General features: G+C 35.7%; 1 protein-coding gene across 2 annotated transcripts in view; it reads right to left on the minus strand.

Moving 5' to 3' along the window:
* Positions 1-355: 355 nt before the first annotated feature.
* The window catches only part of PPM1B (protein phosphatase, Mg2+/Mn2+ dependent 1B), a 67,276-nt gene continuing 41,892 nt past the window's right edge, over positions 356-25,739 (minus strand). The window contains exons 5-7 of one of the 2 annotated variants that reach the window (XM_014052938.2): positions 17,101-17,212; positions 12,293-12,350; positions 356-4,843 (exon numbers count right to left, since the gene is read on the minus strand). In XM_014052938.2, coding sequence (XP_013908413.1) covers positions 4,814-4,843; positions 12,293-12,350; positions 17,101-17,212 — 200 coding nt within the window. In that variant the 3' untranslated portion in view covers positions 356-4,813. Of the gene's footprint in view, positions 4,844-5,436; positions 6,452-12,292; positions 12,351-17,100; positions 17,213-25,739 lie in introns of those variants that run through there. The other variant, XM_014052937.2, reaches the window with a different exon arrangement.

Consider the following 25,739-nt stretch of genomic DNA (forward strand, 5'->3'; position numbering starts at 1 on the left):
TTTTTGTGAGTTAATAAAGGAAGAAATAATGGTTTCCAGCAATAAGAATGTGAAAGTATTATCATTTATATTACATGCAAGGAACAAAAAAACAAATTTCAGTATCATGTTATTTTTCAGAGCCACTAGCTTGCCATATGTTTATCAGGCATTTGGGATTCATGCGGTGTCATCATCTATGCCACTAACAATATTAAAAGAAATATTGGCGCTTCTGTTCCTTTGACAGTACATACCATATGCACAATTCAAATATAATATTAAGTGGAATGAGTATTCTGTTCTATTTTTAGAATTGATTTGTTAAAATACTCCGAGTGTAAATTCAACACCACAAATAAAAAAACAAGAACAATTATGATACAAACAGTATGTTTATACTTATGAACAGATTGACATGCACCAGATTCACACATTTACAGACACCCCAGGCATCATAGAATGTTACAGCTTCATCAAATGGAGGTTACATGGTTTTCTATGTAAACAGGATCTTTAAAAGATCAGTCTTCCCCAATTGGAATTGCCTGAATGTTTTGGACTAAATTCACAACATCATAATGGTTGCTTTGGCTGAGGGGAAAGGAATTGTAATCAAACACATCCAAAGTTGATTGCTTAGAGAAAGCTGGACTAGATGTTAAAGTGATATTTACAGACCATAAAGAGCACAAGAAAGCAGCTGTAAAACATGAGGAAGCTATAGTGCCAGAGAGTAATGTTGGTAACAGATTAAATTCTTTACAATGCCAAAATGAATCCTATTCAGTCAAAATCTTACATAAATCTGCCATTTACAGATCCCCATCTCATCTATTTAGAATCCATACAAAATCTTATTGTGTTAACTTGATTGAATATAAAGTTGATCTAGCTTCAATCTCCTATGATCTTGCTTACAAGACCAGTATAAAAGCTATACAGCAACTTTAAAATTAAAAAACCCAAATATCTATTGATCTGACCAGGTTTGTTTTTTTTCCATCAACATCAAAACTTAAAACAAATCATGTGAGAGGTAAGACAGAACCTAACAGCTAGAATGTCCAGTACTAAATGATGGCTATTTGAAATCTAAACCACCTGTTGTATTTGGCAATCAAGTGAGTAGCCAACAATCTGTCACAGAAATCTTTGTGGTTTTTATTATTATAAATGAAAGGAAGCGACTTACACTGGTATTGAAGGAACAAACCCACCAATCTTACACCATGAGATGCTGCACACCTTTCCTGCATTGATCATCTGAATTTCTAAGTGGGTTTGCATAGCTTGCAAGTTCATCGAAGTTACACCTTTAATTAGCATGAAAACCAAATTTAATATTCTAGGGATGTTTTTGTAAACTTTTAAATAAAATACGTACAACAGCAAACTATATAACCAAGTTATTTTGTTACACTGATTCCTATTGATGGGATTCATTAGTCCCTGCAGTCCTGCATGTTACTAGTAGCTTAAAACCAATTCAGCTGGCAGTGGTAGTAACAGGCATTAGGTAGAAAGGCTTAATTTGGAAGTAAGCTAAGATGTAGCTTAGGATCAACTCAATAGTCTGCCAGTAACATACATGCCACTATGGCTGGCAGAACTTTGTCCTATAGAGACAAATTAGCTGGGACTACTGCTGTAAAATAAAGCCCAGCTTTACTCATCTAAATGCATCAAATTTGAGTCAAAGCCTCTTGCAGTGAGTATTTCAAGTAAGTCAGTACTTTACATGAAACAGCAAAGTAAGCTATTAATTTAAACAGTGTTGCCATATGGAGTTTCAGGGCAATAAGTATGAGTCCATTATAAATATATTTGACATGTTTAATTCCTACATTAAATTGCAGACAGCATCAAATTATTGTTATAGTAACTGCTTTCTTAAACAGTTTTGGCTGCATTTTTACACATTTCCTCATTGACTTGACCTACAAAATTGTGGCAATAAAGCTTACAATAGAATGACTATTTGAAGCAGGACATCTTAGTGAATAGATTATCTCTTCTGCAATGGCACCACCCGTCTATATCTACTGGTTTGGAACTGTAGCATTTTTTTAGTGAATGGACAGGCTCTTCCCACTCATGGAAATGACTAAATTTATTTTTTTTTAAAATTTCTACTGGAGAGAGGGAAGGTTCCCGATTCCCACTTCTTCTTACAGTCCTTAGCATTAACTCCCTTTATATTGTGAAGTATTGCCTGACCCCTGAAAAATGGGTGCAGACCCAAGGAGAGGGCAAACTGATAAATACGACGATATTTCCTTCAGTACAGGACTAGTAATCTAGAGTTCTCATTCTGGCATGAATACTTACAGCGCATTTATTATTATTCCATACTTTGGACATTTAACTGGAAAAGGAACAAGTTTACAGTCTTAGGATATGGCAGTGTAAACTCTGGTTTCTATGATATTCATTAGGTATAAAGACTAGTTTTGACATGCAATAAAAAATCTTGAACTGCATGTTGATGCAAATGAAAATGGATCTAGCTCAGTTAATAGTATCTGGTCAACCATACTGCTTCTAAGGGTAATGCAATGAAGTAGTGATAATTTAGTTCTGTTTATTTTTTCACTATTACAAACTTTTGTTATTGTTAGAAATAATACGGTTAACTCAATAATTTGAATATCACATTTTTGAGAACTGTTCAGTACAATTGTAATTAGTACAAGTTTGAGTTATTCCGTCAATGTGTTATAAAGTCCTGTTATCTTCTGAACATTCAATTCATATTAAATTCTGAACTGTTTTTGATCCAATGAAATGTACAGATCTTAATTTATGGACTACATCTATTTGCACATTACTGAGCTTGTTTATCAACCTGTACATTACTGATGCATGATTGCTATTTGAACCCAAGCATTGCAAAAAAAAAAAGGCCTAAGTTCATTACTTCTTATAGATCATGATCACAATACACATACAATATGGAATTTCCTATTACAGAACTGAATAATTTTGTCTTTGTTTTCCCACAAAATAGGGCCTCTCACCATTTTAGCAATCCTTTATTGAAGATAACAAGTTGGTTATGTTCACTGTATTGTATGAAACATCACAATATCATACTGGGAAGGTACTATCAGTACAGGATTAGACCAGAGCAGACAGTCTGAACAATAAACCATGTTGCATTCTTCTTTCCCTAGCTTTTAACAACCCCCAAAGGAAAATGAAACAAAAAAACAATAGGGACAAATACCTGTTAACATCATCATTAAAAACACCGTTTAACTTACGAGGCTAAAATCTATTGAATAAATAAAATATATTGTGGCAATAATCCTTTCTAGACCATCCCACTGCCAAAAAACTTTAAAATAAAACAAAATAAAAACATAACCAAATGTTTGGGAAATCTGGCCAGAGGCACCAGGTTATAAAAGAGTGTACAAGGATTTACACTCAAATGTAGGTAAGGGGAGGGGGAGGAAGGTTACAGAAAAATACCATGAATTTTATTTCACACAAAACCAGTTGATGACTGTCATTAGCTTAAACTACACACAAGGACAATTACATCCTCGTTTGAAACACAGTTTAAACAAATAGGAAAATGTTTACAAGGCATCCACAGCATGTAAGTCATGTACAGATGGATACATTCATTATTTCCCCTCCCCAATAGCTTTTATTTATTTTTTTAGATAAATACTCTTCTCCACTTTCAGCATTAACTTGACTCAATACATGCACAACTCAAAAGAATTAAGAAAAAAAATAAGGTTATTGCAAAAATAGAATTAAACTAAGAATCTTCAAGTACCTTACATGACGGCCACTCTGTACCATGCCCATTGCTTATAAAATGAAAGGTCACTGAACCCATGAAAATATCTCTAATATTTTCTTAGATTTAAAATAGATAATTTTAGCTGTATTTATAGTAATCTCAAAGTGATAATTTGAACTTTGTAAATAATGCAAACAATTAAAAATTATACCCATATTACACAAGACTTCTCTTTTAAGCTGATAGAAATCAAAGGGGAAAAAACTATAGAAAACCACATTTAGAACAAAATCACAATTTACATTATAATAAAGGCAAATATTCAGCATTTAAAAAAACTCGCAGCAATGAGTGAGATGTCAAAGCAAATTACAACTAACCATAAATTAAGTTGTTTGGTTTAAAAAGATGTAGCGAGAGTTTAAAGATGTGTTATACACATGCGTAAAACTTGTATTTGTTTAGATGCCTAAAATCTTCTTATATTATTGCCAAATACACTTTGTCTCAAGCAAGCAATAGGCAACATATCACAATTTGGACACTGTAGGGAAATCCTAACAGTCTGGTAATACAGGTAAAACTGGGGGAAAAAAAACATCCTATAGCATATTGCCCAACTGAATGACTTCCAAAGCCCAGAGCTGTAAAAGATTTCCATCTTGGTAAGGTGAAATAAGTGTCTTGTTACAATTATTTGCACTCAGGTGTGCACGTATTGTAAGTTTTGTTAAACATAGTGTCTTCAGGATACAACTACAATCCCATGGTACTTTATGTACATTTAGTGAAGTGCTCCAAGCATTATTCCTTGGTTTTTAGGGCTCTGGCTCCATATTGATGTAACCAATATGCCCAAGGCTGGTAAAAATACTGTAGTATAGGCAATGCTAAGAGTGGCAATATCAGAAAACACAAACATGAACAAATGATGGAAAATCCTAATAATTTCTTTCTGCCCATTTCACAAAATGTTGGAAATCCACCAGAATTTTTCCCTTGTATTGAAGAAAACTGATTAAAAGTTTTTCCCCCTTTTTTCAGATTCAAAAGCATTTTAGTAGATCTGTAAGGCTACCACGGATCTTCTAGATCTCCAGCACCCTACAGGAAAAGAAGAGGAAAACTGTTAGCGCTATATTGACCTTAAAAAAAAACCACATATCCACATTATTCTGAGTTATTACATAGAGAAAACATGCACAGATGATCAAGAAGACTCCATCTTCAGAGACTCAATCATTATTGTTCCACTCTCCCAGCCTTGTAATTTCAGTGACAGGATCAAAAGAATATATTATCAGAAAAACAAACCCTAAACCTCTGTAATCCCTATGACCAATCAAGTTTGCCTGTGTTTTCTGCTAGCTTGCTAATTAAAATAAACTGCAGAAAGAGGGGTAAAATTGTTTTACCACAAAATGAACATTTTAAAAATGACAATGAAGGTAGGATTACATTCATAAAGTTAATAAAAAAAACAATCCACATTTTGATAGTTATTATCATTTCTATATTTTTTTCAGTTTGTACACATATAAGGAAATAAGAAAAAAACTAAGGTAGAAAGTATTCACTAAATTTGTGGGGGGAGGGGAATTGTTTATTGTTTCTATTTATAGAATTTATTATATTAGGACAGAATAGCAATAAAGGTTATTAAAGTACCATGATTACTTAAAGAAAGTCAATATGCATTCAGATTATTCCACATGTTTTTATTTAATTAAAAACAATAGCTCTAATAAACACTAATTGTCAGTACATTTTAGGCATTAGATACATAGTGCTATTAAGTGCATCCTGGATACATTTAGAAAACTGGGTACAATTATAATGTCCATACTATAGTCTACCATAACACAGGACAATGACTAAAATTAACACGGCTTAACTTTTACAGGCAAATCTGTCTTTGACATGAATTATCCACAAGTCAAATACAAACGTGCAATTGTCTACATCATTGTCAATCATGGAAAGTGAGTTATAATTCAACAAACTATAAATGATGGATTCAGATCGCAATTTTAGGCTCCTCCAAAATTTTAAGTTAGGTTCTCCCCCGTCCCCCAGCACAATGGCCAAGGTGTCATTCCTTTTGGATATCACTCTAATCCAATACCATTGATATTCTAAATTCATCAAATCGAAGAACACAGATGCTGTGCTCTTTTCCATGTAGGCAGAAGGCAAGCAGTGACAGTGCTGTTAAAGCTACATTTTATAATTGTAGCAATTGTAGTTGCTAAAGTTCCAGAAAGAACATCCTACATACACAGAATGCCTCTTATGCATGTAGCCAGTACATATAAAAATTTAAAAATCTAACTTTCTAAGACATAACAAATATGGAGAAAGCAAGACATTATAAAAACTAAACAATCAGCAACTGTGAGGAAAATGAAGGCATCATATCATTTCATCATATTATTCATCACTCATTTCTGAATCTTCATTGGGGCTCTGAGTTTCAGCACGCTGGTGCTCACATTTTGCTTTAGAGTCTGTCTCTTGATTATTTGATGCATCTGAAGTTGAGGCTGTAGCTGATTCACCAGAACTTTCTTCTCCCTGAATTTTAGCTAGCCTGTAACTAATGAGCACGTCTTCCAGAAGGTGGCGGTAGTTTCCCCTATGAGTAATTCTCACTTGCCTGAGAGCATCTGTCAATTTTCCCTGTGTTGCACCTCCTGCAGCTTTGTCATCGTCCTTATTTAAGATTGAATACCCCAGAATCAGTAGTTGAACTAGGATATTTCTAAAATCTTTAATACATTTGACAAACTATTAAAAATTGTAAGTGCTGGATTCTAGTCAGCCACCTTTCAAGCAATCTTAGTCCCCCTGGGCAAAAAGTTATTTGAGAGTTAGGACTTTTAAAAAGTTAATAAAATAATAATAAAAGTATGAAAAGGTAGTTCGCCAATAGCTATGAAACTTAAATGACTGGACATAATTTATAATTTAGATGTTCAAAATAAAGATATTGTATAACTCCTATTTTTATTGTTCTATATATAAGCACTATATAAATACTTATAATATGTAAGTTATATATTATGTTTTAAGTTATAGCAGTATATTCAACAATTTGTGAACAGCTTAAGTAAAATGAATGTTACTTTTTAACTTTATTTACCTTTTACGTTTTCACCAATCAACAAAACTGCCAATGGAAAGTTTGCTGGCACATATACTGATTAGAATATTATGTACTACTATCTAAGTATATTCTAAGCAAACCCGTACCCCAAGCATGAGCTAACGGGCTGATCTACAAACAAATTCAGGAACAAATATACAAGAAAAATCCTAAGTAGTTCCATGCTTGATTCAATATGCTTTTAAGGTATGAGTTTTCTCTCAAATGTTAACTCAGCTTTGTCCAATACAACTAAGTACAGATAATTTAGGGCCAATCCCCCCTCCAAAGCCACCAAGTCTTTACACAACACATAAAATATAAAGTAATATCAGGTGGCGTACTAATATAATCAAAGATAGCATTTCAAAATCTAGTCCTGTGTTTGTCAAGCTTTTGTTCACTACGGACCGCATTTAAATACCTTTTGTGGCCATAGACTATCAGGACTTAACTCAAGATTTAAATTATAACATTTCTTCATGTCTTCACAGATCCCCTGTGATTACCTTGTGCTCCCCCCCCCCGGGGTCTGCAGACCACAGGCTGAGAATCACTGGTCTAGACAACTTCTTATTCGGATCAAAGGCACAAAAGCATTGTGTCTTCATACATCAGATATTGGGGGAGGGAGGAGAAATAGTTAGAGAGAACTGCTGTCTTCATGTCCTACTTGTGGACTTTACAAAAACATATCGTTGTATGCAAAAGAACATATTGATGTATACTTTTGTGTTAATCTAAGGCCCTTTTACAGATTATCAAGAATATATGTTAATACATGCAGCAGGCAGCAAATTATCTTGTAAGAAACTTTAAATAAGAAATCCAAGTGAATTATGTGAAAAGGGTATTATAAACTGTGTTTCTGTATCACTATATCCTCATTTTAAACTATGTTCTTCAAATTTGTCCAGTTCTGAGAAACCGGTGACAGTTTAGATATGGGGATATAAATGATCCCCCCCCCTTGAAATTCATTGTCATCTTTACTTAAGGTATACTTAGATTCTAACCAAGCAAGACAGTAGCTTTTATTATATAAAAATAGAAGTATCATAAATCATGTAGAAAGAACAAGAACTATTTTAAAAGCAAAAAAAAAAATTGCTAAGGAATGAAGAACTTCCTGCTACCCAGCCTCATATCTTAGAGCAGGGGTGTCAAACTCATGTCGTCACGACAGTGTCACATGACGTATTGGGACTTCCCCCCCTTCACTAAACCAGCCATGGGCGTGGCCAGCACATGATGCATCCGTGACACAGTCCGGAAATTTGACAGCCCTGACCTAGTTTCTACCAAGCTCAATGAAATACTACTTGGTGGTGCATTGTTTAGAATGCAGATACTGCAGGCTGCTGACTGCAAGCTACCTGCAATTTGGCAGTTCAAATCTCACCTGGCTCAAGATTGACTCAGCCTTCCATCCTTCCAAGGTCGGTAAAATGAGGACCCATTACTGGGGGCAATATGCTGACTCTGTAAACCACTTAGAGAAGGCTGTAAGGCACTGTGAAGTATATAAGTCTAAGTTCTGTTCCTATTGCTATACCTGACAGGTATTGATTAGGAAAGGTTTAGAAGAAAAACTAGGAAGAAAGTTTGCAGTTCTTGCCTACACAATCCTCTTATTTATAATACTTATCTGGAGCAGCCAACCTTCTCCAGCATGACAACTGCGTCATTTCACATCCTGGTTCTAAATAATGCCATTAATACCAAACTTCAAAAGCACCCAGTATTGAATTACCAGTAAATTTTGAAACATGGAAAATTAAAATATAAATGTATAATTGCAGAAGGTACATTTGATGTACATATTTGATGAGCTTAAGCTACTTTTGCCTAGGATACCTAAGATCACTAGAAGAGAGATCACAGCTGTGATCAAAGAGTACCATGAGTGAAAAGGTAAAGGTTTTCTCAGTGGCGATTTTCAATTGAAAAGTCCCCCCTAGAAAGACATATTCAGGATGTTATTAGATTTATTTTCAATTCATAAGGACTTTTACTGTTACCTCAGATTGATGCCACCATGCAGTGGTAAAATTTATCTTATTTCTACTATTTTCCTTTCTGCTGTCCTAGTTATTGTTTACAATGCATGCATGTCTGTACCAATGTTTTTAATACTTATTTCAAAATGTTCACTTGATACTGACCTTAAGCAGCATTAGGAAAACTGTGCATATAAGGTCGCAGATTCAATTGATGGAAAGTCCATGTAATATTAGGAAAGATACTTTTATGCAAAATTTGAATGACTGCTTCTATGCAATCAATTACCAGATTTGGTATAAAGACGGAACTTATGCTCCATGTTAGAAAAAAAAATAAACTTCAAAAACCTGGTATGTAAAACAACTAAAAATAGAAGGCCAATCCACTTTCATTAAAACTGAACTAAAACTGAAGTGAACCATTTTTTTTCTTACAGTCACTGACACAATTATCATACATGTGATGTTTAGTCTTGTAACGCTTGCCTGTAATATAAGCTGCAGAATTTCACAAAGTTGCATAATACTGAATATAACAGCAACTTAGGAGAAGAATTGGAATTTATAGAAACAAGCGAACAAAAACAAGATTCCTAAGATACAAGTACTATTTTGTATCAATGAGAATAACTGCATCGAACACAATTTGAGCACTTGACTTGGTATTATTAGTGAAAATATATTAAATGTTATGGGGAAATATTTAGCAATATAGTAGTATTTATAAAATGCTTGCTTTAGAGGTTGATACTAATCTTCAGCCAAGGTGGCGCAGTGGTTAAATGCCGCACTGCAGGCTACTGCTAGATCAGCAGGTCAGCGGTTCAAATCTCACCGGCTCAGGGTTGACTCAGCCTTCCATCCTTCCGAGGTGGGTAAAATGAGGACCCAGATTGTTGGGGGCAATATGCTGACTCTCTGTAAACCGCTTAGAGAGGCCTGAAAGGCCTATGAAGCGGTATATAAGTCTACTGCTATTGCTATATTCATTCGGCACTGAAATTATATCTTGGAAACTATAATAGATTATAAAAATAAAAGGGACAAGTAAACTGTAGGTCAATTTAGCAACACAGGCAAAACTTTTAAAACTTAAGAATTCAACTTTAGATAGGGAAATACACTACGTTATTTAAGTGTGTGTTAGATCTACACACCAAACTAGATTTTAAAGCCTTTAAAAGCCTCAAGAAACATGCAGTTCTCCCCAATTTTCATTGTTCAGCACTACTTCTTCAACTGTGGCAATTTACAAGAAACAGAATAGAAGAAAACTCAAAAGGCTTTTCTCCCAACCACTACTGTTTGACAGTAAAATAGATTCAGAAGCTACCAAATGAGCCCAAAATATTATCATATATTATAAAAAAATGAGAAGTTAAATTACAAGAAAGAAGTCTCTATTGCTGATTTTTAAACTTAGTGAGAAAATAAATTTCAGATTTAATTTTAAGCACACAAAAAAACAACAGTCTACCTAGAGCCTTGGAGAGTCAGTGCTAATTAATAGACAAAATCTGTACTAGATTTACTAATGTAGGCCATCTCCTACATTTCTACTATGCTCATGTCCGTACTGAGAACTGGTGAATATTTGATATAAAAATGCATACATATGTGTGTGCCTGTGTGTACATTTCAAGTATCAGATATATGATTCGATATATCAGATATATAGTCCATATAGTTTTGATTTACACATTATATTAGATTGGTTTATTTAATAATAGTGTGTAGATCAAGCCACAACTGCCTTGACTCATATAATGCAAAGTTGGCTTGATATGGTATACTAAATAGATCTAAATAACTATAGGTTATAGGTTATTGTGATGTGTGAACCTACCATTTGTTCTGATGCACTATAGAGAAGAAAGAAAAGTCTCTGCACCTTTCTACATGAAAGTAGGCATCCTAAACACATTCTCTTAGGATGTTGTTTCACTTATATAACAAATGACTGATTGAATATTAAAAGACAATTTACATTTCAATTTTGCTGAGTTCCATAACAAAACTCCTCCACGCATCTCTCATTTTAATTAAGCTGTTCAGTGTAATAGCTTTTTACAAGTCTTTAAAAAATGCTGTTTCACCATTAATCTGAATGACCATATTACTAATAAGTAATCTATTTATTAAATGATTTCAAATCTATATATAATATTTAGCTGAACTTATAAGGATTTAGCAGAGAGAAATATTTAGCAGTATCTCTGATTCTGGCAACTTCTAAGCATGTAGTCTTCAATTTCCAAAATTCTCAATAATGATGGCACTAACTGGGAATTTTGGTCACTGGAAAGCCACACACCAAAAAGTTCTCAATGCTGGAAAACAGCAACTACAGAAAAGGCTGACGGTAGTAACCAAAATCACATACATGCACAACACTCCAAGTTGTCTTTGCATTCAGACTATTTTGCTGAAGCTTTAAACATCAAATGGCTTAAAACAAAACTCCCTATCAGCTGGATATGTTAAACATTAAAGGAGTGAACAATTTAAAGGTGGCTTGCTGAACTTTCAAATTATGAATGGAGGTTGACTTGGCCCAAACTTGAAGCAAGAAATTCAAGTGTTCAGAACAAATTATACAGAATCTCAAGATTAAAGGCCTGTGATACTGCAAAGCACCATAAACTACAATAGAACCCAGAAGATCCATACTGATGCCAATAGTTTTAATGTAAACCTCTCCCTTTGCTTCAGATAATTTGACAATGGCAAGCAGTAGAGCATATAATTTATATCTCACTAAACATGGGGCTGTAGCTATACTATCCAGAACATTCAGAATGAACTTAAGTCATAATAGATGTAATTGGGTTCTAATTAGCGTAGGCTATTGAAAACAAAACATAACTAGCTTTGAAAAATAAACAAATCATCTAAGATTGAATGACCTAATGTTTATAGATCAAGTACAGTATCAAACCTTGTCTGCATTCCCTCTCTTATTATTCCCAAACAAAAACCAGGATTTCAGTTTAATAAATGTGGGCTCAATAATTATCCTGTCTACCTGTCTGCCTAGCTCTATCACTGAAAAAAATAAATCAGCATCTGGCATGAAGACAAAGAAGATTAAATACTGATTTGGCAAAGTAGCCCTTAATATTAATATTATATTGTGTGTTCCTGTATCACAAATACATTACAAAAATAAAATAAAGTCCTAGAGTAATGTTATATGGCTGTCTTGTGGTTTGAATGAAGCCATAATCATTTATATTAAGGTATCTGTAGTACAAATCATTTAGGGTCAACTTTTACCTTTAAAGAATTTCATTAGCACAATGATCTTGAGTACTTATACACTCAAATATAAACCGTTCCCCATAAACATAAGATTACAGTTTAACCCCATCAGGGAAAGCTGGCAATCAAAGATGACATACTTACCCCCTCATTCTCTCTGTGTGGGTTCAGCCTGTTATAAACAGCTTCAATAATATTTCTCCTACACAAAGACAAAATTTTAAAGTTACATTGTGAATAGTTTGCATAAAACAAATATTTTCTTAACAAAATAGTTGGCTAAATGACTGTATGAAACCCCTACAATTCAGGGGCAATGGGTCCTATGGCATCAGATGATGAACAACAATAGCAGGAGTATTATTGCAAGCATGCCCCTCCTTGCGGGATCTCCAAAAATATCTTGGTTACCACAGCAGTAAGTAGAATGTTCTTTTACAGATCTTGGTACTCTATTTTGCTTAGGCCAGTTAACTCAAACTATGAGACTCCAGGCAGCACACAACAGCATCACACCTTAAAATGGCATAATGCAATAAAATACAGTAAGCAATGATAAATAGAATTGCAAACTTCAACAACTTACCACTGTGACTCTGCTCAACCTGACCCCAAACCCTGGAGAAACCGCCAGGACTTTACCCACCTTCCTAGAAGCCTGTAGGGTTGGGGGCAATCATAAATCCTGAGATCGCCAGAGAAGACAAACTTCCTGGGTCCCATACAATGATATTTTTTCAATGAAGGGATCTGGAGCGTGCCTTTTGGGGGGGGGGGGGGGTGTGCCTTTCTTGTTAGAACTTATGGGATGGGCAAACATTCTTGAGAGCAGACAAGCCTCATAAATAATCCAAAGCTGTGTAGGGTTTTATAAAGGATAATCAGCACGTTGAATTGCACCAAGAAGCCTGAGAGTCAGTGCAGCTTGTTGAGTAGAGGTGTTATGTGGGCATAATAAGAGATATCTTTAAATGGTATGGTAGATACTAGTCTGGAGATGTACATATTTACTCATTTTAATGCTTAACTATTTATTTATTGAATGTATATTGCTGCCTATTCACCCATGGCGATTCAAGGCGGCTTACAGAGTATAAAACCACATTTAAAACAATCACGCTAATAAAAAGAATCAAATTAACATAATATAATATAAAGTATAATATAATAAAATTATCTCCCCACCCCAGCGACAGCAGGTCACACAAGCAATTTAATGGGCTCCACCCCACTCTGAGTTCCCCAGGCCCGCTGACAGAACCAGGCTTTCAGCACCTTCCAGAAGAGTATTAAGAGTGGGGGCCATTCTAATCTCTGGGGGAATGATGTTCCAGAGGGAGGGAGCCACCATGGAGAAGGCCCTTCTCCTGGGTCTCACCAGGTATATATCCCTCTGGGATGGGACCCACAGCATTCCCTGCCTCCTACTCTGATGGGTCAGTTAGATGTGACAAGAGAGGGTCCCTCAGATAACTTGATCCCAAGCCATGAAGGGCTTTAAAGGTGACAACTAGCACCTTGAATTGTACCCTGAAGCAAATTGGCAGCCAATGCAGCTCCTGCAGGATATTACATATAGTATATAGATATTATGCACTCCTATTTTAGTGTTAATCTTTACATCTGATATGACCAAGGCAAAAACATTCTGAAAATAGCCAGCTGTTTATATAGTTTATGGAAACTAAAGAAATAAAATGAGTAAAATATTTTGGTAGAAGCATTAGTTAGTATATTTCTCTATACGTATTGCTGAAAAAATGTGTGATATGTTATTCTGGCAAGCATCTTGGACAAACGAAAAATACCTTGGATTTCAATCCTTGTGCAAATGTTTTGTATTAAGTCAGAAAAGGACCATTTACAGTATACAGTTTTTTGTATACTAAAGTGGATCCTAGCAACATTTTACTAGAAAATTGAGATAATGCAGAACTCTATGGTCCTGGACTGCATCTACTCCACTCAAAGTAAAGGTGAAATACTCAGGCCATTGCTTTTTTAGGATATGTATTTCATTAATTACAAAAAAAAAGTATTAAAATATTTTGTATCTACTTGCATAAAAATAACAATTAATGGAAAAAATCCTGTTGAGATTATATTTTAATACATTCAAAAAGTTGAGATTGACAAAATTAACTGAATAAAAATTCAAGCTGTACCTACATGAACAGTGAACAAAGAAAAAACCTCTGCAAAAATTAAGCAAATTATTCACAAACCATTCTGTCCAGAGTCAGACATTATTACTAAAGCATGTATATCATCTTTAATCAAATCTTAACAATTTATTATCATATTTCAGCGTTTTCCTATATTTTTACTCTCCAAATTTCAAGTCTTAAGTATGCTATGAAAATACATTAAAATGCAGGTAGTCCTCCAGTTATGACAATAATCAGGACCAGAATTTCTGTTACTAAGTAATGTGATCATAAAGCATGACATCATAGGTTTGCATTGCTTAGCAATGTTGCTATTAACCGAATCCCACTGGTCAGGAGAGGATACACCCTGATCCAAGCCATTCCAGCTTGGTTTCTCCTAGCCCTGAGCTTCAGTAAGGTAAAGTACTGCTTTCCTCTTCAACTCCTCCCAACCTGCCTATCCCCCCAAAAAAATTTCTTCCCTTTTGATCATCCTGTATAGTGATACTATTCCATGGCAGTGGCAGCTCTGGGGCTGAAACAAAAAAGATGATACTTCAGCCCTGGTGCTACCTACCGAGTGCCACATCAAGCGGCACATTCTGGTGAGCCATTCCAGCACAAAGCATGAGCCACTCCCACCACCCTGCAATCTGCAGGCTCTGCCATGCCCAGCTGACTTTTGTCATCTTCGTCCCACTACTGAGAAGCTGCACCCAGCCTAGCCCTATGCCAAGCAGCTGCTGGCTTTTGCAGGCCTTTTTCCAGAGGCCACTTGAACCATTCTCCACTGTTCTCCTACTCCTTCATAAAGCTTCTGAGATCTTCCAAAGCATCACAAGACAAGGCATGCAATTTGGAGGATGATGGATATGGCCTTCTCATGCAGTTTCAGAAGGCCTCAGAAGTCTTCTGAAACATCATGAGAATGGCATGCACTACTACTTGGGAGAAATTACATACTATTTTGGAGAATGGCACAAGCAGCCTCAGGAAGAAGGCCTGGTGCAGCCAGTAGCTGCCTCGCATAAGGCCAGGTTGGGTGTGCAATGGCAGCAGGAGGAAGATAGTGACGGTCAGCTATGGCGATGGTCAGCTGGGTGAACAAGGGCAGTGAGGGTGTCTGGCATTTTGTACTATAGTGCAGTTGTAGCTGGCTATGATGTAGGGCTTGTGGTGGCACTCCTCAGTAGCAGCGGGGCTGAAACTGAAATAGGGGCCTGGGAGGAAGGGGGTTTGACTAAGACAGAAGTCCTTGGGCCTCTACATCAGCTAGATGTATGTATGCTGCTGCCATCAAGTGCTTCTATGTGGCGCAGCCAAAAGAGACAGAGAGACGGATGCGAGAAGTTGTAAGCAGATGGGCTGCCAAGTACCCAAATTTTTATCATGCAACTGCAGGGCACTATAGTGGACATATGTTTGGGGACGGGGCATTAAATTCCATTCATTCGATGCTTCTGAAATTTTGAACAATCACTGAACAAATTATCATTAATCTAGTACTACCTCTAGAGCAAATTCACAGAATTATCTAGCTTGAAGCATTTTAGAATGCAACTGAAAAAAACAGTTAAGACTGAACAGCTCCAGATAGCAAAACTTTATATAAAGTTAACAGCTCATCTTGTTCCCGATATATTATGCTACATACAAAAACACAGGAAGAACAGTCAGTAATGTAGTTACGCATCTGTCATTCTGAAATGCAATTCGTAGAATTACAGCTATTTCTACTGAATGGCCAGATCTATCCTGAAGGTCCCTGGGTAGGGTTAGCAGACTATTTCAGTGAGCTGCAGAACTAATAAAAAGTGATTTTGGTGTTGGAGAAAAGATCAGAGAAAAGTTCAGTATTTTTCAGAGTATAAGACACTCTGAAGTATAAGACAGCACCTAGCTTTTGGGGAGGAAAACAAGAAAAAAAATCTGCTTCTGCCTCCCAGCAATTTGCCTCCTTGCAGCAAACAGCCTGTTTCAGTTTCAATTTCAGCACAGCTTGATAAGCACAAGGGGGAAAAAAGTCTGCCTCTGTCTTCCAGCAAGTTGCCTTCTTGCAGCAAACAGCAAGTTTCCGTTTCAATTTCAGCACAGCTTGATTAGTGCAAGGGAAAAAAGTCTCTGTCTTCCAGCAAGTTGCCTTCTTGCAGCAAATAGCAAGTTTCAGTTTCAGCACAGTTTAATTAGCACAAGCAGCTGATTGTCTGTTGGATCAGCCTCCCAGCAATCAGCTGTTTCAAGCTGCAGAGATTGCCATAGCCTATTGCCACACATCCCGTTTTCGGCCTCCGTGAATCCCATTTTATGCCCATTCCTGGCGGTGGGGATCAGACTGGGCAAAAAATGGGGGGTGGGGGGGGCGTGGAGGCAGCAATGGCAATCCCTGAAGCCTGAAACACCTGATGGTCAGGAGATCTAACCAACAATCAGATGCTTGTGCTAATCAAGCTGTGCTGAAGCAAAAACTGAAACAGGCTATTTGCTGCAAGGAAGCAAATTGCTTGGAAGCAGATGCCAAAGGGCGGGGGCTGGCAGGGGGTGAGGCTACATTCAATGTATAAGACACACCCAAATTTCCACCCTCTTTTAGAGGGGGGGGGGAATACATCTTATACTCCAAAAATATGGTAGTTTCTAATTGTAAACAGTAACTGAGGCATGAAAGAGTACATTTAAATCTACAGAAAGTTATATGGTCATATTAATATTTGAAATCAATAAATATACAAGTCTGCAAAAAAAAACAACCCACAAATTTATTTCTGTTCTATATAGTCAAGAGTTTTGTGTATTTTTACTTACTTGCCAGCTAGACCACCTCCTGGTGGCAAGTTTGGGATATTCTCTGCAGACAAAATGCGCATAACTTGAGCAAGGTCAGGCATTCCTTCTTCACCCGACTTCTCCATAATTTCTAGTTAAAAGAAAGTTCTTAAATTATTAAAAACAAGCAGCATATCCAGAAAACAGCACATCTGATCATGAAAATATCCAGCATAAACACAATTCACAATACTGAAGATATATATTTACAATGTTTCAAAATGTATATAGATTTCATTTAAAAAAATAAAATCAGAAACAACAGAACTTTTAAATGTCAGTATCAGTCTCTTTAGTGTTGATTTTGAACCTAACTATAGAGATCACAAGACGGCTGCAATATATTATCTCTAAAGGGAAACCATAATTGTATTTGTTTTACTACTAGGAACCAACTCCTGGTACATTTAATAAAGTCATTAATTTATCCCAGAGATTCAAAATAAAAAAGGAATAAAATGATTGCTAAACTTCTGCTAATACGCAGGAAAGGTATTAAAAACCTTAAGCCTTTTAATAAAAATTGGCTACACAGAAAAGTTATCAGAGTCCTGTTTTTTTGCTACCATGGACTAATCCAGCTTTCCTCTTTTAATATAAATATTACTATTTCATGGTTTACATTAGGAAGAGAGAAAAGATATATTTTTTCATGACTGAAAAAGGCCTGTTTCCACAATCTGAATTATCTCAGATTAACGTCAGGTTTTTCTCAAATCTTCTGCTACAACTAAAATTCAACTTTGTTATTCAAATAACGAAGTTCAACTCCGATGAAATACATTTGATTACAATGGAATCATGAACTATTTCAGAACTATAGCAATAAAATATATGTAAAATATAAAATACAAGAAAAATGTTTTAATGTACCCTAGAGTTTTGTTTTTGAAAAATAAAATGTGTAAGTCAGATGCCATTTTGATTATTTCAATTTAACTTATTTTATTATTTAGTTTCCAAACAGAAAATTACTATTGAACTAATATCCATACACAATTACTCATAAGTAAATCTTTCTATTCAGCAGAGCTTATTTTAACTATCCAGGATTAAAGTTGCTGCTCCATACAATCTATGATCCTAAATAGAAACTATATGGAATTAATTGTTTTCAAATACGCAATCTTTAAATTTCTGAGGTCTAGTTTTTGCTTCTATCAGTGGCCTGTAACAGATGCCTTATCTTACACCTTCAGGGCTAGGTATTTCTTTTTTCAAATGCTATCATGCCTGGATTTTTGATCTACCAAATTTTATTTATCTAAAACAAAAGTGCAGTTTACATAAAAATGCTGCTCCACAATTTACAATCCTTTAGATAATGAGTTTCTTCTCCCAGCAATTTCCACTGACCAAATGAGAACATCAGAACTCTCTCCCCATCTACAACCCACAAATGTTTAGGGTATATGTTCAAGAGAGCTCTCCTCCAAGGTAGAACTAAGAACTGAAGGACAAGGACAAAGTCAAGTCATATTAACAGAAATGTACACTATATGGCCAAAAGTATTCGCTCACAACTGATTCTGATTATTTGGATGGGTGAGCAAATACTTTTGGCAATATAGCGTACATGTACAATCCTCATTTATATCTCCGTAATTTCTTTCTATCTTCCCAAAGAGTATCTTACTCTATTACCCTTGCACAAACTAGTTTAATCTAGTCTAATCTTGCTTATAACTTTATTAAATGGCCAAAGGTTGGAAGAATATTAAACGGGGGAAAATGTTTCTTAAGTTATCTGTTTTTTTTTCTTGTATATATGCTTTGAAGATCTTTTCTAATGCATATCGTACCAAAAGGCTTCTATAGACTTTCTAAATATAACATGATATCCCATTACCAATCCATCTCAACTATATGAACCTTAAAAACCTGGAAACAAGGATAACCGGAAGAAACTACTTTATCAGAAAATAACTTTTAAGACAAAAGCTAATGTTGGGTTTTTAAAGTACTCTCATTTTCATCCCCCAATTTAAAACAAGGTAATCACAGAGCTTTATATTACGAAAATAATATATATAACTTAAGTTAAACGTGGATCATATAGAGAAATTTCCACAACCAAAAGAAGTGTTCAATATTTTTGATTGTTCCTGAAAACAAGTGTTTAGTTTCAGTGCAAAATAAAGGAATATTTTCTTTGTTCTTTCATCTGGTTAAGTGATTATCCAATTATATAAAAACTCATAAGTCCTGATATTGAGAAATTGACTTTGCAAACTTACTAATGAAAATATATTTTCGATTATTTTGTTTCATAAAAAGGTTTAGATAACTACTCCATAATTTAATTTCTAATGCTTTATAGCTGATGTAAAATGGCAAGGTGCTGTTTCATTTAATCAAATTTCAGGCTGCATAATTAAGAAAACCACAGACTTTGTCAAAGGGCAGAGTTTGGATATTTATTAAAATCAGGAGAAATGTGAAAATGAAAGAAAGGAGAAAGGGAAAATAAGACTTGTGTTCTTCCGTATTCTCTTCAGTTTTCTTTATATTCTTCTATTCTTGAAATAAATATTCCTTCAATATTCTAACTCTCATTTCTTGTCAAGTATAAGTCACTTAAAGTTGTTACAGTTCATCCAACGTACAGGACATTGAATGACTTGGGCAATTCCTGTGGGGAAAAAAATCAAAAGCAGCACACATAGTTTGAAAAAAGATGGGTAACTTATTTTGTTGAATACTTGGTTTAACTTTATTAATGAAATTGCATATAGAATTTGGCCTTTTTATTAGTTACTGCATATAATTCTGTGTATATTTTGAACACCCTATCTCTTAAAATTACTAATTTATTCCGATATTTTAAAAATTTCCAAAGGGTCAAATGATAGTTATTGAAATACCTAAGCAATCTTTTTAAATTAACATTACAGGATCTGTTAAGTTCCTGAGACAAAAACTGTTGATTCTAAACACAGCATTTAAATCTTGTGAAGTCCTTAAACAGTTCATTGTTCTGAACCCAAATGGAATAGATCCATCTAAACTGGCACTGAGGGGGTCATAAAAGTAGTTTCTCTAGGAAAGTTCACTAGTATAGTATGTAAATTCACAGGTTCCAGCTCCCCAAATGCCTGTAGCGTCTCCAGAGTCCCTCTAAAGTGGTTGCAGCTGCAATGCTTAATGTAACAGAAAGGTATTTATTAAATACAAGTGCAATGATCTTATTATAATTAAAGTCAATACAAATTAATTTAAATTAAAGTAAATTTGACTATTATCATGGCCAAAATTCCATTTTGAAGAGCAATCTTTGATATGGCAGTCAAAGACCAACCTTAGGCCTATGACTACCTAATAAACTCCAACATTACATTCAATTACTTAATACTTGTGAGTTGTGGTTTACAACATGCCCCTTTGCATGGATTTTAAAGAACTACAGGTTACAAAAAACTCAGATGCCATGAGCAGAATAGAAAAACAGTAGTTTATCCTTGGCAATACCCTTCAAATATTAAATCTCATCTTAAATAGATTAATATCAAAAACAATAGTTCCCCACTGCCGCTAAACTGGGGGGGGGGGGGAATCAGGTTTACTAGATAAAAGGTCTGCTTCTTTATTATAATGGTTTAAATGCATAGGACTTTCATGCCAATAATCTTGAGCATGTTACCAAGGTTTTAATTCTTAATACACAAGATGTAGAAAATGATAATTACAGAAAGTGAAATCTCACTTAGTTCTGTTTATCTTCTTTTTAACCAAGTTTATGAATGTAATATGTGTAATATAACCAGCTCCACTGTCAAATTTAGCCACTTAGTGTATCATGTCACATAAATCAAGCCTATCGTTGTTTTATAATAATCATGACTTCAATAAACCTGCTAAATATAGGATTTATAGTGAAAACAGGCAGCTGATATAGGTGGCATATATTAAATGGGTCACTGTGGATTTCATTCTTTCCAAAGTTGAGAATACCTGAAAATATATTGGTTTTCTATGGAAATCTACAGCTATAATAAAATTAGTGATATTTTTTATGCTGTGTAAATAGTTTTCCAATGCAAAAACTGATCTGAACAACAGATAATTTACTTAGAAGCTCTGTATGCAAGTAATATTAGGAAAAATGACCCATCTCACAGGGACATAAAAGTTGCATGAATAAGTTCATTTCAGCAAATGAATTTTTCTTATTTATTTATATTTATTTTAATCAATTTGCATATCCACTCAACTTGCAGTAATAAATCTGAGTAACTAACACTAGGTTAAAAACAAATATGGTAAATGTTAACAAAAGAAGAAAAAACAAAAACACATCAATAGTCAACCAGAATAACTCTATTAAGCTTTACTAATTGAATTGGCTCATCTAAAACCCAAAACAACAGGCAAAGGGCCAATCTGATTTGGGGGCAAAAGGTTTCACAACAGATAAGAACTGTCTTCACGCTTCTATCCTCTTAGTTTCACCTGCAAGGGGGAATTTAAAGTAACCTTTTCCTAGTAGATAAAACAGAAGTATATTGCTTGTATTTGAAGGGTTTTACAGGTAAAGTTCTATTAGACATAGAAACCTAATTGAAGTTAATGAAATGTCTTACTATATATTATTCTTTTATAATAGTTCTCACAGATAGCGAGTTATATTCTGTACCAATGGTAGTTTCCAAATGGTTTTCAAAACACATCCAAGTTGAGTACAGAGTCTACCCTAAAGTACATAAGAGAATGAGTTCCTATTCATTCCTCTTCAAAAGGGGTTGCCATCAGAATGGACAAGTCGCCACTATTAACTCACCACAGCTGATTTTCCTCAGCGAACTCACCACGGCTGATTTTCCCCAGCCAATTCGTCATGGGACAACACACCACAAGACAACTCAATGAGGAATAACTCAAGAGATGGACAAGTAGAATTGCAGTTCATCCCAGGCTTGAAGACTTCTAACTTGAGAAGGTTCAAAACTAAAGTAAGACAAGACCTGCTACAATTCACTTGTCCCTCTCTTGAGTTTTCCCTTTTTGAATTGCCCCGTGGTAAGTCACTGGGGCAAGTCATTGGAGGAGAGTCAAACCCAACAAGTTGTCCTAGACCCTGATGCAATAGCTAGAGATGGACAACAGCTTCCATCTGCTGTGGGTTGTGTGTTCAGGAGGATTCCCAACCTCTAACCTGCTCTATTAGTGGAAATAAGACCCAGTCTACAGTCAATGTAGAAGCCAGAATTGCAGAAGGAAATCACAGAAACATGAGTATGACTAAACAAAGGCTGGTTTAATGGAAACAATAACCAATTTAGTTCAACAGACAGGATTAAGCAAAGCATCATATGACCATGATCTGCAATTTCATTTGCTTCTTTATTGACTTTGCTTCACCAAAGCCAACTGTGAAGCTTGCAAATGATGATCATGTGACTCCAGGATACTGCAATTGTCTTAAGTACACACCAGCTGCAAAGCACTTGAATGTGATCATGTGATTATGAGGATGTTGTAATGGTCAAGGCCCAGTTGTAAAGTTATTTTACAACAGTCTTAACTTTGAATGGTTACTAAACAGCAAAGTTGTTAATGGAGAACTATGCATAAATGAACTTGCAACTATCACATGAATATAATCTAGCACCCAGTTTATGATTACAACATTATAGAATCGCATAGTCATGTAGTTATCATTTGCAGCTTTCTTTGCCAGTTTCCTATAACGGAAAGCCTGCAGGATGTCACAAATAGGAACCATGCAATGTCCTTGCTTAATGACTCGTGGTGATTTGCTTAACGATGAAAGAAACTGCCGGAACTGCCACCATTAAGCGACAACATGGTCATGAGATGTTATACTTTATAAACACATAAGTGATGGATTGCCATTGTTAACTGAGGACTACTTGTATATGCTTGAATATGGGAATTAAAAAGCAGTCTGAGTTAAGAATGGAGAATTTTTGAGATTAGTTAAAAACATTCAAATGAGGGTCCTCTAATATAAATATGATTTTAAATTATATTCAAAGCTGAGAAGCAGTTAATTATTTCTTTCCACAACATTCTTCATTTTAAATTAAAACTACTATTACAACTTAAATTCCTAATATAAGCTACATATAAGAAGTAGAGTTATGATTACTGTATTTTTCAGAATATAAGATGCACCTTTTTCCCACAAAAGGGGCTGAAAATCTTATATACTGAATACAGCATTTTTTTGGCTCCTGAAAACCCACCCCCTTCACCAAAATGATCATGCAGAGTCTGTAGAAGGCTTTCAGAAAGCTCCGGGGGGGGGGGGGGGCTGGGGAGGGCAGAAATGAGTGAAAAACGAGCCCTTTTTTGCTCAATTATGCCACCCAGCCCCCAGGAGTACTCTATAAGCCTCTTGCAGGCTATGCATGCAATTTTTGGGGATGAAAAACGGGACGTTATTTTGCTCGTTTTGGGGGGGGCACCCCCATGAGCACTCTGCAAGCCCCCCCAAAGACTATTTATGCCTTTTTTGGGGGGAAAAAATGGGTCTGTTTCCGCAAAAAAACCAGAACGTTTTTGGGAGGTTTGCAGAGTGCAAAACCCTTTTTAAAAAATTGCTTCTTCAAAACCTTGGTGCGTCTTATACTCTGAAAAATACGGTAAGTGAAATTCATGAACTTAAACAAGCACAGTTTCCCTAATACAGTATATGTGAAAGATCAATTCATATGGAACACAGTATTTATGGCAGGCTTTCCCTTCATGTCCTCAAGTATACTGTACTATAGCACTCACCATATCTAACTAGTACTACCAGTGGTAGATGGTTGCAGTCTAACACTCCTGATGGACACTAAAATAAGAGCTAGTTTAAGTCTCAAATTCCCCATACTACGGGGAAGATCAAAGAGAGAGCTCTGTAGCCATTCATCTTCTTACCAATGACAGAAGAAATACTGCACTGGGAAATTAGTCAAGTGAGATGAAGGTATTCAAAAAGAACCGAGAAGATAACAAACTTTCCCTAAGCTAAAAAAAATGAGATGGCATAAGACAGAAAAATAGAAGAGAATATATGCTTAAGAAAAGCTTTGTAATAAGCATGAATTAAAGTGAAATGCAATATAGAATGAAAACAAAGAGCTGCAATATAACACCAGAGTCTGTTAAGTGAGAGGAGGCCTAGAAATGCCATAAAATATATCAAACACAAATTGTGATTGAGTTCTACAGGAATCTGTCTTGTCTTGTACCAATCTCCGCTGGTATGGCCACTTTTGCTCTCTTTGTACATCAATAGCACAAAGAAGTTTCTATAAATATAACAGACTACGTTTCTGTTCCAATCCTGACATTTATATACTGAATACAATGATCTGTTCAGAAGAAGCTATGATCCCCAAAGCCATGCCTTCATCTATATTAAAATGATCAAAGTTGTGGCAAAGAACACATGCAGTCCTCTAAGTAAGTCTGAACATTCCCAAGGGCGGGGTTCATGCCACCTCCATTCTGATGCGCACATCAGAACTCTGTAAACTGTGGCATGAATTATTGGATGCCTCAAAAGATTTATGCCACCGCAATTAAGTAGAGGAAGCAGAACTTTATTATTGAGAAAAGTGGCTGAGGCATTTGTGAAAGAAGTGAGTTTCTTATATGTAACTTCACCAGAAGTCAGGGAATGTGTTCTCAGATCATAGTATTATTTCAAGTAAACAGAGAAAGTAACTCTTGTTGAAACGCAGCTACCAAGCACCGTAAGCATTAAAGGTGGATTATATGAATCCCTTACAGTCGGGATTCAGGCATGGTATAGGAGCAAGACAGCACTGATTGCACTAGTGGAGGATGCCTAGCAAGAACAAGGGGTGGTGGTGGTACATCCATTCTTCCCGTTCTTGACTTCTCAGCAGCTTTCAATAATGATTATGGTATCCCTCTGGATTGGATTGGGGGTTGAGGTGGATTACATGGTATTGTGTTGATTCACATCCTTCCTCCAGGGTTGGTTCCAATCAGTTCCAATCCAATAAAGAAGAGGTAAGCATACAGCCCATTATATGGGATGCAGTTCTGTGCTTTCTCCTGTTTAACATCTACATGAAATGACTTAATGAGGTCATCCATCAGTTCAGGGCAATTTATCATCAGTATGCTGATGATATTCAGCTCTATAGCTGCACTCTGATTTGTCAAAGTGCTGCTATGGAGGTCACATTTTGTGTGTGGAGACTGTGGAGGTCTGGATGGGGAATGTTTCGACTCAACCCTAATAAGGCCAAGAGGATTTGGGATATCCCTGGTTCTGGGGAAGATTCATCTCTTGTTCTAGATGGGGCTGCACTATATACCAAGTAGATTATGTGTGTAATTTGGGGAACTCCTGGATCCATGGCTCCTGCCAAATAATAGGCAGCAATCTTGACTATGGTTTTTGTTGTTGTTGTTCCTGGATCAGGGCAATTTGCTCACTGTCTCTCCTGCATTAGTCACCTCCTGTTAGATTTAATATGTGTTCCACATGGCCTAGAAAAGTCTTTAGAAGTTTTAGCTGGCGCAAAATGCAGTTATGAGTGCAAACCCACTTGGCACATATGAGACTTCTGTTCCATGAACTGCAATGGCTATTGGCATGCTTTCAGGTGCATTTCAAGATATGGGTGATTATC

This window comes from Thamnophis sirtalis, unplaced genomic scaffold (genome assembly GCF_051295495.1).
Source record: "Thamnophis sirtalis isolate CommonGarterSnake01/CBP01778 unplaced genomic scaffold, rThaSir2_p1.2 scaffold_6, whole genome shotgun sequence".
NCBI classification, from domain to species: domain Eukaryota; kingdom Metazoa; phylum Chordata; class Lepidosauria; order Squamata; family Natricidae; genus Thamnophis; species Thamnophis sirtalis.